Here is a 14639-nt window from a genome sequence, read left to right as displayed (position 1 = left end):
TGAAGTCATGTGACCGTGCTGTAGTTCCTTTATAGCCCAACATTAGCCACCTTTAGCTTAGTGGTGGAGACGTGAAGTCATGTGACCGTGCTGTAGTTCCTTTGTAGCCCAACATTAGCCTCCTTTAGCTTAGCGGTGGTGACCTGAAGTCATGTGACCGTGCTGTAGTTCCTTAATAGCCCAACATTAGCTTTTTATTTCAGAAATCATAAAGTAGAGTTGTTATGAGGAGATTATCCTGCTGAACAAAAGTATAATAATGTTGCCCCAGATTTTATATTCTGTCAAATTCTAAAGTCCAATGGAAAAATCCCATTCGCTTTCTGTCAAGGAAACCAATAATAATAATAATAATTTGAATTTATATAGCGCCTTTCTAGGTACCCAAGGCTGCTTTCCATTTTGTGAGGTCAGACACAAAAAGTAGGGCAAAGAATGCAACGCTACTTTCTGGGTCGGCCTGCAAAATTACGTCATCAGCAGAGGCAGCGGGCGATCAGAGATAATCAGCTGTTTGGTTCAGCAGGACTACAGTGAAGGAGAGGAGGAGCGGGGGGTTAAAGGGTCGGGTGGGGGGGCTGTTAAAGGCTTACTCAGATTCCTCGAGCTAATCCCATCGCTTAAGCACAAGCCATAGTTATAACAGTTATGACTGCTGAATCATTTCGGCCTGCTGCTCTGTTAGCCTCTGTTATGATGAAGGTGCAGAACTATGGAGTTTACAGACTTACAAAGTATAAAGAAGAGGCATTTTAAATACTAATACGGTCACATTTGCCGTTTTGAACTAAGTGTATGAAAGTAAAAGTAACATTTGATAGCAGAAAGAAGAAGCGGTACTGTTTAACAGCTTAGCTTTACTCCATGTTTATTAGCAACATGAAGAAACAGATTGATTTTGAGCTATAATTAAATAAAATAGTTGGAAATACAAACAAGTTTCCAATAGAAATAGTGTTTGTGTCAATAACAGGCAGACAGTATGAGTGATTAAGATGTCACAGGGGGCAAATGGGAGGGTATGAGTGTATTAATTATTAACGACCCATTAGTGGAGCAGGAAGTAAGTTTAGGTGTCTGTGCTTCAATAACAAATCAAAAGGACACAGTGTTGATGTAAAGAGCAAGTTCACGGCTAATCTGGAGCAGCAGTGCAGATATTCAGCAGGTGTTTCTGCAGTAGAGTTCCTCCACACAGCAGACACAATGAGCCGAGCTAATGCCAGGACTTAATCTGAGTTCTTTTATCCAAAACCACAGGGTGCCCATCTGGCTCCTGTCCCAAACACAGACGTAAAGACGAGCAGTTTGCACTAGATGTAAGGGGAAACTATTTATAGATGATTATCTTTTAAGATTGTGAATAGACTTCTTTTTTTTTTTTACAAAACAAGCTAGATAGAGCTACTGATGGCGGTACTTCTACACAACAAGTCAGTTTAGTCCGGCCTAAGTGACTGATTTGTTGGAAGGTACCAGTTTACATTTTACTATGCGTACCTTTTATTTTATTTTCTGGGCAATTTTTCTGAGAGAAAAACGACTCTAGAAATATAATTGCCTTTATTAGCAGCAACTTCAAAGCAATGAACAAATTAAAGCATCAATAATTATTATCCAATAATGTTCTATATTTGATTCGGTAATGTGCATACTATAAAAACACCTTTAATGTTGGTCCTTTTGCGATATTTTGATGCAGATGCACAATTTCATGCAGGAGTTTGACTTATAACAGAGCATTTCTACCCCAGTTTTACCTAAAGTAAATATCTGAATACTTTCTCCAACTCCGCTCAGGTTTCACATTTTGCAGCAGGTCATTAAACCTCATGAGTCCCGAGGAAAACCTCCTCAGAGACCAACAGCAATCTTGCTAATCAGCTGCTAATCTGTGTGTGTGGCCCATAATGCTAACAAGCATGTGTACTGTATGTGTGCACGTGTGTTAGTGTGTGTTAGTGTGTGACTCACATGGCAGGGATTCAGAGGCACACAGAGGCGTGAAGTTTTCATCTCTGACTGAGGAAATGTAATGTTTCCATGTGTTACGTGAGCGCTGGTGGATCAGTCTCTGCAGGAAACAACACACAGGTGTCTTCACTTTATAAAACGAATACACCGGTAATGCAGAATAAAGTGGTAGTGCAGGGGGGGAAACACTTTAAAGTATAGTGTCTGTATTCTGAGATGCATAGTTGTTATTATGCATGCAGTCCTGCTGCATTTTTTATTGTCTATTTAGACATTTTTTTGTTTCAAGATGTCACGTATTTCTTCAACAGTCTTTAGACGTTTGTTCTTTGTTAAGGGAGCTGTTTTCCCCGCAGTCCTCCTATAGTTTCATAGTACTATAGTTAACTTGCTATTAATCGTATTTCTATTCCTGCAACATTCTTTATAGAAATGACAGAAATAAAGTGGCTTACCACTCAAAAGGGACCTTTTTGTTTTAACTCTCTAATATGCGAGTTATTTACATCAATCCAATAATAAGAGGTCATTTTCAAAGATGAATACTAAAGTGTCATGCTAGCTGTTAGCTTAGTGAAAAGACTGAAAGCAGAGTTTCCTGCGGGCCTTGAATCGAGGCCTTAACAACACTCCTGCTAACATACCACAGGTTAAATATGAGGAGAAAGACAGCGGTTCCTTTGCCAGACGTTCCACTACTAGCGAGTGCAGACATGTCTTAAATAATGCTAACCATGACCTGCATTGGTCCAGTTTTATGTTCTGCAGCTCAGGGGAGAAAAGCAGCAGAACTGAACCGCTGCTTTGTTTGAAGCTGATTCACCTGTCTCAGAGCTCAGCTGCAGCACAGTGAGGCTGAACCAGGAAGTGTGTCACAATGCAAGCTTCATTATATGCTCAGATTTTCACTAAAAAAAAAGACTTTCTGGAGATTTTAGTTTGGATTGTCTCAGTTTAACGAAGAATGGCTTTAAAGCGCATTAAAAAGCAAGTGATTGGACATCGTTTTCAGGGCTTGAGACAAACCTATAAAACAGTAGAATAAAATAATATCCATTTATTTGGATTAATAAACATTTAGGTGAGTTTTCAAAACAAAACATCCAATTTCAGCTTCTCAAATAAGATGATACACTGCTTTTCATCCTCATCTTTATGTCTAAACTGAATACTGAAGTTTTGATTAAGATTTTGAAATATTAATCCTCTGTAAAAACAAGAGAGTTCAAGCTCTACTTGAGATGGAGATCCTTTTTAGTGAGGCCCTCTGGATTTGATCTTGTTCTGATCCATCAATTTACTTTTTGTTTGCATGTTCACTTATATTTATACATAGCGTATAACTCTTACTGTCAGTTTAAAACAACAACATTGCTACTGTCATTTCTCTCTGCTGTTTCCATCTAATAAACCTCTCACAGACACACTTCGAGCTGTTCTCTTATCCAACATGAAGTAATCTCTACTGGAATCTAAATTGGAAGTGCAGAAACCTTTCTTCACACTGCAGCCTACTGTACTTCCTCTCAGGGAGAATAATGGCTGCTTTAAGTGCTGGCAGAGGCCTGAGGGCAGTAAGAGGCTTTGGCCTAAAGCTACAGCAGAGCAGCCGCACTGAGGCCCGGCTGCGGGATAAGCCTCTCTCCACGTTCACCTGCCACTCTTACCTCTTAATAAACGTCCCCTCGTCTTTCTCCGGTTCCCTTGTAGTCCTGTTGTTTCTGCAGAAGCGAGAGGAGACCAAGAGTTGACAGGATGGAGAATGAAGATGCAGAAGAATCTGGAGGATGAAGTTTTGGTTGTTTTTCTGTTAGTCCCCCTTCTTGGTTTGAAACTCCTTCGTTTTTGTTTCCCTTCTCTGGTGGTCCCGGCCTCCTGTGGTGAACGAGGCTCAGCGTCTTTGCAGTTTGACGTCCGGGTCAGAGCTCCAGACTCTCTCGCTGCATCTCCTTCATGGCTGCTGATCCTGATTAGCTGAGAGGTGGAGCCTGTTGGTGGCAGCGGGGAGGTGACCAGGGGCACGACTCCCAAGGTGCTGCTCTGTGACCACATGCTGGGTACATTAAAACAAAGGTCAGCTCATAGACAAGACCACATTTCCTCGTTTACCACTAGTGGAATATTCCCATGCAGACAGTATTTGTCTTTGTGATTCTGACATTTTAGGGATACAAGTTGTTGTTCTTCAATAGAATTACCATCTTGTTTAAAGACAAGATAAAATGGACTTCTATTGATTGGCGTAGGGAAATACAGGTTTTATAGCAACAACACAATAAGAGAATCACAGATCGTGCACATGAGAATACACACAGGGATAATAAGAATACAAATAACAACAAACAAACAGTGTGAATTGACCTGTCATTCAGGTGAATGAACAAGGACTTTAATTTGAACACAATTAGACATTTAAAAAGGTAAGCTTGGACTCTTGAAGGTTGTGATAGGGATGTCTAAACTATAATCCATTGTAAGATTAATTGTTATTGAAAGATGGTCAGAAGCAGGCGCAGCTCCACTTGATTTGAAGATCATCAGGCAGAGCAGGATCCTGATCACCAGGCAGCTGTTACCTGACTGACAATATTGATTGGAAATGATTTGATATATACTGTATAATAATGACCGTTTGCTTCCGCTAAGAAAAATAGTCCGTACACTGAGCACCAAAGGCTGGAATTTAAATGACAGCAGGACTCATGGAGGTTTTCTCTAAAAGTACAACTCTATTCACAGCTTATTTTACATTAACCGGTCTTTAAACAATGCCAGAGCCCACACCGTGTTACCTTTGGGGTTTACTTCCTGTCTGTCTTCTGTTGATTTCTCTGACGACCAGTGTTGTCTTCTTTCCTACTCTTTGCTCTCGTTCTTGTCTTAACTGGGGTCAGTTCAGCCATCATAGCTTCCAAATGTTGTGCTCTCCACAATTTAAACAATCAAACATTTCCACGGTGTTTTCTGAAGCAGGAAACACTTGTTTTTGGCCACAGCGTACGTTAATTGACCGGACTTCTTACCGCGGATTGATATGGCACAAAGCGTCTTCCTTAGCAACGGTCTGGAATGTCCAAATTGACCAATCAGAATCGAGTATTCAACTAATCCGCGTAACAAGGTAACGCATTTATGATAGTTTACCGTAAAAAGTCTGTATTGGTGTTTTCAGGGCAACAATGGAGAACCTGGATACACCATCATCAGGTGAGCCACTTAATGTTTCACACTGGGTTACAAAAGAAAAGGCTATAGCAATACTTTAGGTAAAGTCCAAATCACAAGGTTAAATCCAAGTTAATTTCAGGACACAACATGCTCATTTTCATGGTTGCATTTTTAGTTTTGAACTCATAATATTGAAAAAAATCGTATTTGATGCTGAGTCCATTTCTTTTTCAAAGTCATACTACAGTATGTCAAAAAAAAGAGTCATAGTATAGAATATATAGTATAGTAAACATATAAAGTTTACAAGTAGAGTAAGAAGTAGTGCAAAATAAATAAAGTCATGGTATAGTATGTGGAAGAAGAGACAATGACAACTTTGATATTTGTATTTTATTTTGAAAGTGTGTTGCAGGTCTCCGTGACCTGCAGGGTTCATTCAGAAGCTTGAGATACAAAGCAAAATGTTCTCTGATAAAAACCTCAACATAACTACAAGTGCACTTCATCTCTTTTAAACACAGGAAACACTTTGGTCAGGCATCTTATTTGGAATGTGATAACAGTTTTCTTTTTAAAACGCAGTAACCATTTCTGTTTGTTTGTTTCTGAACAATCTCTGATGTTTCATTTAGAGGTCATGCCGACATGGACTGTGACATTGCCTCTAAACTTTGACAGTACATTCCCCGTAAATATCTGCCTGTGTCATGACCTTTTGCAGAACAGCAGCTCATGAAAGGCAATATTTCTTTAAGGCAGAACTATATTTTGACAGTAACACATTCATATTTGCAATATTTAAGCACTTTGAGCAGCAGCAGTTTGCAGAGGTCTTTGTAAAATACAATAAAAAGCTGTCAGAAGGAGGAAAACGACAAAAACATTTGAGGCTTTTTGGAGATTTCAGACATAGAAACAGAGTAATGTTAACCTCCGGATAGTTGTACAAGAATGCAACATATTTTTAAGACTTTACAGTGAGACAAACGTTAAGATCTTGCAGTGTGATGCATGACTTTACAGGCGTATGTGACAGTGTAAACACAGTTGGTGTTTGAGAGCATTTTATCAAATCTGAATCCAGCTGTTGATGAGCTTAATAAACCACATGATTCTTTTATCTTCGTTTAAACCCATTTAACATTGGGAAGGAAAAGGACTTGTAGATAACTAAAACTCAGAAACTAGAGTAAAGAGCTCACAGTGTTTAAGATACATTTTGACCTAAGGTAAAGTTATTCCTGGCCTTTAACTTGGAGGTTCTTTGACAGGATAATTGTGAGATATAATATTCATATTACAAGTCTTTTTCTGGTTGAAATGGCTGCATGACAGACAGGTTAAGTTGTTCTATTGTCTTCATCCATAGTCATTAAATCCTCATTTCTTATCAAAAATCCTGTTGTGTAAATATTGTCAACCCTAAAATATTGTCGCAACATTTGATTTTACCAGGAACTGATTCCAGTCGTCACCAAACACCACAATAAAAACAGACATTGCACAAATATGGCACAAAGATCATAATAGCCCTTTTTTTTGTAAACCTTTAGCATAACCTTCACCGACACACGAGACACAGATGAGCTCCGACAACAAACCCTACGAGACTACTGACCATTAAGAATAAAATAGCATTATGACATGAATTGTGCTGCAGAGTGAGGAGCTTTGAAGCTCCGTGCAGAAACAGAGTTGTGCAGGGATGACATACTTTTAAGGATGTCCCTGAAGGTAGCATCTCCCTTGTTCCCTCCACAAAAAGCCAATGGGAGTTTACCATTACTTCAGGTATCTAACCAAATACACATTCAGAAACCATAGACTTCCAGACGAGGGAACAGGAAGTGCTTAAATGCTGACTCCGTCCAGGGTTTTGGGACTCATTCCTGCTGCTCTCAGCCCGTCACATAGATAATGTGGAGTCTGTCACACGGTCTGCAGGCCTCTCTCGTGCCCGTCCAGCTGCACCTTGATCTTGTGCAGCTCTTCGATCTCCTGGTGGTGTCGCTCTGTCTTGTGGCGCACCAGCGAGCGGTAGAAGTGAATGGTGAAAAGGACGAAGATCACGCCCACCGGCACCATGATGATGGTGGAGGCTAGCGCCGCCTGCCATCCGCTGTCCGAAGGGGGGGCGGGGGTCGCTGTATTTTTTTTGGGAAGGCTCGAGTCTACAGGCAGGAATTTGATCCAGCAGAGGAGCACCACCTCGGCCAGAAACAGCAGGATGCCCAGCGCGGTGGAGAAGCCCCAGGCCAGCTCGATGTAGAGGTGCATGCGCTCGTGCGGAGACTCGCTGACGGAGTTCAGGTTGTGGATGTTGCTGACGGCCTCCACGTTGGGCAGGATGCAGGTGCTGATGAGCAGGGCGAACAGATGCACTGCCACCAGCACCGTGGTGCACACGCTGAAGGCGATGAGGAGCACGGGGGGGTAATTGTAATGCATCTCCAGCTGCACCTCCACCATCGCCACCTGTGTACACGGACAACCAGGTTTACAGAAGTATTCAGACACTTAAGGGAAGTACAAAAGTATTAGCATCCAAAGTATGCAGAACCAGAAGCTACTTATCATGCATATGGCCCATTTCAGAAAATTACATATTCTATGTTTGGAAAGCACTTTAGATTGTAGTCCTGCTTCCACCCCTGCACTGACATTTTGAACCAAAGGAGGAAAAGTGCGTTAGGTGGCTAAAATAGGTTTTCAGGTATTTAAAAGAAACATTTAAATACATTTAGCTGATTATACTTTTACTCAGTTGATGAAGGCGCCTGAGATCTGGAAGACTCCCTGCATTGTCCTGGTGCCCAAGAAAACACAGCCCAGCACTCCAGGAGGCCTGTAGCTCTGACCTCTCATGTCATGAAGATCTTTGAGAGACTGATCCTGCAGCATCTCAAACCCCTTGTGTGTGACTCCCTTGACCCTCTACAGTTTTCCTACCAGGCCAACATCGGTGTAGAGGATGCCCTCATCTACATGCTGCACAGAGCCAACTCACACCTGGAGAAGCCGCACAGCTCACTAAGAATCCTGTTCTTCGACTTCTCCAGCGCCTTCAACACCATCCAGCCCCACCTGCTCGCTGAGAAGCTGTCACTGATGCAGGTGGATCACAGCTTGGTGGCCTGGATCACTGACTACCTCACCAGCAGACCTCAGTAGGTCAGACTGCAGGGCAGCGTGTCTGATGTGCTGGTGAGCAACACTGGAGGCCCCCAAGGAACTGTGCTGTCACCATTCCTGTTCACCCGCTACACCTCTGACTTCCACTTCAACTCCGGCTCATGCCACCTACAGAAGTTCTCCGATGACCCCTCCATCGTCAGCTGCATCACAGACGACAACGAGGAGGAGTACAGAGCCCTGGTGGAGAACTTTGTAGGCTGGTGTGACAACAACCACCTCCAGCTCAACATCAGCAAGACTAAGGAGCTGATGGTGGACTTCAGGCGGAGCACGAAGAGGTCTCTAAACCCCATCACCATCAGGGGGGAGGAGGTGGAGGTGGTGAACACCTACAAGTTCCTGGGAGTGCACCTGAACAATAAACTGGACTGCAGTGACAACCCTGATGCTCTCTTCAGGAAGGGACAGAGCAAGCTGTTCTCCCTGAGGGGGCTCAGGTCCTTCAACGTGTGCACGAGGCTGCTGCAGACGTTCTACCAATCTGTGGGGGCCAGTGTGCTCTTCTTTGCCGTGGTGTGCTGGGGGGGAACCACCAACAAAAGTGATGCTGACAGGCTGAACCAGCCCGTGAGGAAGGCTAGCTCTGTAGTTGGAGTTCTCCGTTGCTGCTTAAACACTCGAATTTCCCCACGGGGATTAATAAAGGTACATCTTATTTTATCTCATCAAGTATTATTTTCATTGCAGGAACTTTTCCTGAAATAGATTGTGTAAAAAGAAAAGTCTTTTTTAACCGGCTTGGATTTGATGTCAGATGTGTAAAAGTAAAGTTCCTGTTCATTTCCTGCAGGTTGATGGGTGAAAAATGGTTGGATGGACATAAAAGTCTCCTGGTTGAATCATTGGTACAAAAAAATGAACCTTTAAGTCATTAAATATCTTCTTAGAAAGAGTCAAAAGGAGCAGAAACAAGGAAATAAACAGCAGAATCAAACTGTAGGTTTCAGGGAGAAACATCCAATCACTCTACTTTGTTCTTCTTGTGCCACTAAAGGAATGTTTATCAGAAAATAAATCCAGAAGACAAACCTAAGCGTTAAAGCTGCACGAAGTCTCAAACATTAACCCCCAGCGGCCATGTTTGGAGGTTGGAAAGATCTGGTTTTGGATATAGAGTTATTATAGTGATAGTAACAGACCATAGCGAACCCGGACAGCAGGGCGGAGGTTCTGCTGGAGGCTTTGAGTTTGGCCCGGCTCAGGTACAGCTTCCTCCAGCTCAGCGCCTGCACAGAGTGGTGGTTGGAGCTCACCAGCTCCAGGTAGCTGCGCCTCACCCAGTCCCTGTAGTCCATCCCCCCGCCTTCAGGGGCCCGATCTGAGGCCCCAGGGGCCGGGGAGCCCATTGGCACGTTTAGCTCGTTGCTCATAGCACCTGAGAGGGGGGGGGGGAACAACTGCAATCAAAAAACTACAATTACCATAAAAAACAGCTATTTCACACGAGAACAATTTGCTGAAACTAAAATAAAACTAAGTCATAAAACACGAGGAGACGTTTCTCATGCAGGCAGGGAGATGAAACAACAATCAAAGAAACAAACAGTCATCTTTCTGCTGCTTCTAAAACATAGTTTATCATTTTACTGTCAATAATAAATCAGTTCAATCTCTGTCTGTGTGTGTGTGTGTGATTGAGTATTAGCCAACAATAACTGTAGCTCCATGGTTCTGTTCATCTTCAACAATCTCCCTTTTAGGGAAAACAACAAATATTCCCGCAACCCACAGTGAACTTGTGTGTGTGTGTGTGTGTGTGTGTGTGTGTGTGTGTGTGTGTGTGTGTGTGTGTGTGTGTGTGTGTGTGTGTGTGTGTGTGTGTGTGTGTTTGGGGGGATCTGACGGTGGAGAATGGCAAACAATGCTGCAGTATTTTAAACCAACTTGTTGCTTAACTTGCTTTATGTTACGATGCTCTGATAAATGTGGTGCATGGTGCCTTCCTTTAGTTCCCTTTTTGTCGTCGATGTACCACAACATTTAGAGCTCAGAATAAATCACATGCTCACACTTTGTTGTAAAAATCAAAGTGACTTTCTCTTGTATGTTCTCTCGGTCTGTTTCGAATGGTTTGGTTGCCTAAGGTTCATTGAAAGGATTTCTTATTGTTGTAGATAATGATTGGACTTTACACAATAGTGTTTTCATGTTTGTGCCAACTGCTTACAGAGGCTCATTTCCTGACCAACACCACAATGTACAAAGCCAGGTTTATAAATACAACATCTTATTTTTCAATTCAGCGTTCTTTCTCACAAACCTGCTCCCAAATAAAAATTATTATTATTATTATTCATAAATAAACACATACAACTGAACTAAAAACTAAACAAACATGTTATACCATAAACTAAAGAAATAATGAAGAATTTGATCATTTTTTATTCCTGCATCTTCTCATACGTTTAGTTTTTCACATCAAGTCTAATATATATCTATAATGTATATGACTTTTCATGATGGCTAAATCCCTGTTTGCATCTCTTGCCTTTTGTTATGAGTGGTCAGAAGAATTAACGTGCATCCACATTGAAGATCCGTTATCGCCTTTATTTAAAGAAAAACCACGGACCAAAATGCTTCACAAAACGGAACACTTTTAAACTAATAATACGGCGGCGTAGCTTGGGTACTCTTCCCCATTTCTCCTGCGGTCTATCATGCGGTTAACACATTGTTTACCTTCCACTCATTCCTGCACCTGCTACCTGTCCCCTGTTAAATGGCCAAAGCCATGCCTATGTCACATCGTAACATTGGAATGCGGCATCAATCAAACACAATAATGGATATGAATAATAGAACATCATATGCAAACCTTCATAATGTTTCATTATAAATATAGATCAGGTAGAAAGGCAAAATGGCTTCAACACCTTTTATAGATGTATTAAGCTACTTTTCATTACTATCTATTGGCAATACTATTCTAACCCATTTATAACATTTTAAATGACTTTATTTTACTTTGTATGTCTTTGATTCTCATTTTGCTATAATTTCTGTGTATTTCCTTTTTTGTACATATTTAATAAGAATATTCGGAAGATTTTCACTAACAAGGACGAAGAATTTGAAACGTCTGTCTTGGAAAAATGTGCAAAAGAATAGAATAATGTTAATAGTGTGCAACTTTAACCTCTGTCTGCGGTGTGTGTGCATGTGAAGCTCGCTGTACTTCGGCACACGCACTCCAGTTTTTCAAGTTTGTGCAAACCTGAACAAAAACTTTGAGGTGACAGCGGCAGCAAGCCACCAGAAAAATATCTAATATAGCTACACCGCATTTTTCAAACTAAGACTGGTAACTTTATAAATAGCCTTAGTGGACAAAGTACTCAGGTATTTTACTTAAATAAAAGTAGTAATAATACAAGTAAAAATCCTGCATCCATTTTTTATACAAGTAATAGTACAGAAGTAGAATGAAAATATACTGAGAAGTTATACAGGATGGCCATTTTCAGAATAATGTACAACATTTCCGTGGATTAGAAATAGTGATGCTTTAATGAGTTCATCACTGCAGCTGGTGAAGGTGGAGCCGTCAACCAGTCATTATTCATATTTGTAAAGTAACTATAGGTAATGCTGTCTTTCAAACTACTATACAAAAATAATCTGTGCTATAAATTCAAACCTTAAAGGGTTGCATTTAAAGCCTCTTTAACTATTAACTAACTATACTGAACTACTGATTAACACAGTGTTTTTACAGAGTGATACAAGCACGTGTATCTTATCTGAGGGCTCTCTATACTTCTCTTAAGAGTAAAGCACCTCCTGATTTTGCCTGAGTGCACTTTGTGTATATTTAGATGTACACTGCTAAGTTAGCAGGATCCGTTTACCAAGTTTTGCTAACATAAAGCTTTTTATTTTAATCTACGCCCCAGTAGAGGCTGGAGGAAATAGCTGTTATTCTGTAAAGTATTCTGGTTAAATAACATGAATAGTTCACTTACATTCAACCAGAGGTGGGAAGTAACTAAGTACATTCACTGAAGTACTTAAGTACAATTTTAAGGCATTTGTACTTCTACACAACCGCACTTCAGGAGTAAATGTTGTACTTTTACTCCACTACATGTATTTAATCCCTTTAGTTGCCGGGCAGATTAGGATTAATGATGGTAAATATAATCTCCCTTAAATCAGACTGTAGTTCACCTGCAGTAAATCCAGCAGCTACCCTGCAGTATACAAAGCCATTCAAACTAGCTGCACCTTTACCAGCTCTGAGAACACTTTAATGATCAATCATTATAAAACATATCAGAGATATTATTCTGAAATGGACCAATCAGACAATGACTACTTTTACTGTCGCTACTTTAAGTACATTTAGAGGAGAGTACTTTCTACTTTCACTGGAGGAACATTTAGAATACTTTTACTGTGACAGAGTATTCCTACACTCTGGTACTTCTACTTTACTCAAGTACAAGATCTGAGTACTTCTACTTTACTCAAGTACAAGATCTGAGTACTTCTACTTTACTCAAGCCCAAGACCTGAGTACTTCTACTTTACTCAAGTACAAGATCTGAGTACTTCTACTTGACTCAAGTACAAGACCTGAGTACTTCTACTTTACTCAAGTACAAGACCTGGGTACTTCTACTTTACTCAAGTACAAGATCTGAGTACTTCTACTTTTACTCAAGTACAAGATCTGAGTACTTCTACTTTACTCAAGTACAAGACCTGAGTACTTCTACTTTACTCAAGTACAAGACCTGAGTACTTCTACTGTTACAAGTACAAGATCTGAGTACTTCTACATTTACTCAAAGATCTGAGTACTTCTACTTTTACTCAAAGATCTGAGTACTTCTAATTTTACTCAAAGATCTGAGTACTCCTCCCACCTCTGCTCGTCACTTTGCATTAGTGGTGCTTCCTGTTTGTAAGCAAACATCGTTGAGTGTGTGTTTATGATCAAATAAAGCTTGGCTACTGCTAATTTGTTTGTTTTAAGATAAGATAAGGCTGTATTGATCTTCAGAGGTGAAATAAGGTTGAAGCAGCACTAGAACAGACATAAGTAGGGGATGAATACACCAATAAACATGATTAATTTGAGGTCAGCTCACCGGAAAGAAAATATGCACGAGCATTGAACGAAATTGACAACAATAAAAGTGTCTATTATCAGTTCCTGTCTGCACTTTACCCATGCATTAACACTTTAATACTAAATAAAACTCAGAAAACTGTGGTTGCAGGAGCTTCTTTTCCTGTGTAAGAGCAGGTTTATGGGAGTTTAAGCCTTAAGTAACTTCTTCCATCTCTGCATTCAACGTAGCACAGCTGCTTCTAGCTAGCTAACTTTTCAGCTAGCAACATTTTCTCTGAATTCACTCGTCCTCTTTTATCAAAACACTGTCATTTCATCTTACCTGTTTACCAAGGTGCCTTTTCAGGTATTAAAATTGCCAAACTGTAAGAAAGTCTTCTCTCCACTCTGAAAAACACAGTGAAGGATAAATATTTGGTCCTCTTCCGGTGTTTTGATGGAGAAACTTCCGCTCTTCACATTAACTGCTTGCAACCGTCGATCAACGGTCGGTTAACGGGTGACCCTTTGCCGACATTTTTTGTTTTGCCTATCTGTCTTGCTTTATCCCCCCCGAGTGTCAGGTGAAATCACCGGGCATTTGGTTGTCTGCTTTCGGGCGTTTCTCAGCACAACACTGAGCCGGAGGCGGGGGGAACACTGAAGAAAACTAGTGTTGTTGTTTAACAGAGACTTCCGGTTGGGCGTGTTGCCTTCAAAATAAAAGCACGAAAAAAATCATCTAGAAAAGTGTCAAATTAAATCCGATTTTTGAATACGTATAAACAGAATTGGTGTAATTAACTAACTACGTTTTTCTACTTCTTCTGCACTACAATTCGGAGGTAAATGGTGGTGAAATATCATACTTTAGTTCCACCTGGAGTAAATTCACATGCTACCCTGCATACAAAGCCATTAAAACTGGCTGCACCTTTAAGATAAAATAAGATGTACCAGCTTTGATTACAGTGCATCAATAGTCATTATCCAGTTATTATATCTTTATCATTCTAAAATTGGACATTTTGTTTTGGTACTTGAGGTATATCTTGTAGCGATGTTTGTGAAGATGATGCAGAAGTGTCCGGAGACACCAGCTTGTATATAATAAGGTTTATTGCAACAGCATAGTATCAGACACCAACACGGGCCATACGAGGTTCCCAGAGTCAATTGTGGAAGTCCCCCAGAACTATCTCTGTGCATGCCATTTATAGAAGAAAATATGTGCACATCC

General features: G+C 40.7%; 2 protein-coding genes across 2 annotated transcripts in view; both read right to left on the bottom strand.

Annotated features, from left to right (window-relative positions):
• LOC134872185 (unconventional myosin-VIIa-like) overlaps positions 1–3923 on the bottom strand; it is a 31992-nt gene extending 28069 nt beyond the window's left edge. Inside the window, 2 exon segments of the mRNA XM_063895359.1 lie at positions 1975–2074; positions 3642–3923. The gene's annotated coding sequence lies outside the window, so the exon portion shown is untranslated.
• A 1594-nt stretch (positions 3924–5517) lies between these two features.
• On the bottom strand, positions 5518–14088 carry orai2 (ORAI calcium release-activated calcium modulator 2). Its single transcript, XM_063895736.1, has 3 exons — positions 13743–14088; positions 9480–9715; positions 5518–7620 (listed from the first exon to the last, which is right to left on the bottom strand). The coding sequence occupies exons 2-3, from the start codon at positions 9708–9710 to the stop codon at positions 7075–7077; spliced, it is 777 nt and encodes a 258-aa protein (XP_063751806.1). The 5' UTR covers positions 9711–9715; positions 13743–14088; the 3' UTR covers positions 5518–7074.
• Between the last annotated feature and the right edge of the window lie 551 nt (positions 14089–14639).

The sequence above is a fragment of the Eleginops maclovinus genome, chromosome 11, assembly GCF_036324505.1.
Source record: "Eleginops maclovinus isolate JMC-PN-2008 ecotype Puerto Natales chromosome 11, JC_Emac_rtc_rv5, whole genome shotgun sequence".
NCBI lineage: Eukaryota > Metazoa > Chordata > Actinopteri > Perciformes > Eleginopidae > Eleginops > Eleginops maclovinus.
Note: the sequence above shows the minus strand (reverse complement) of the source record. Positions and strands in the feature narration are given on the sequence as shown.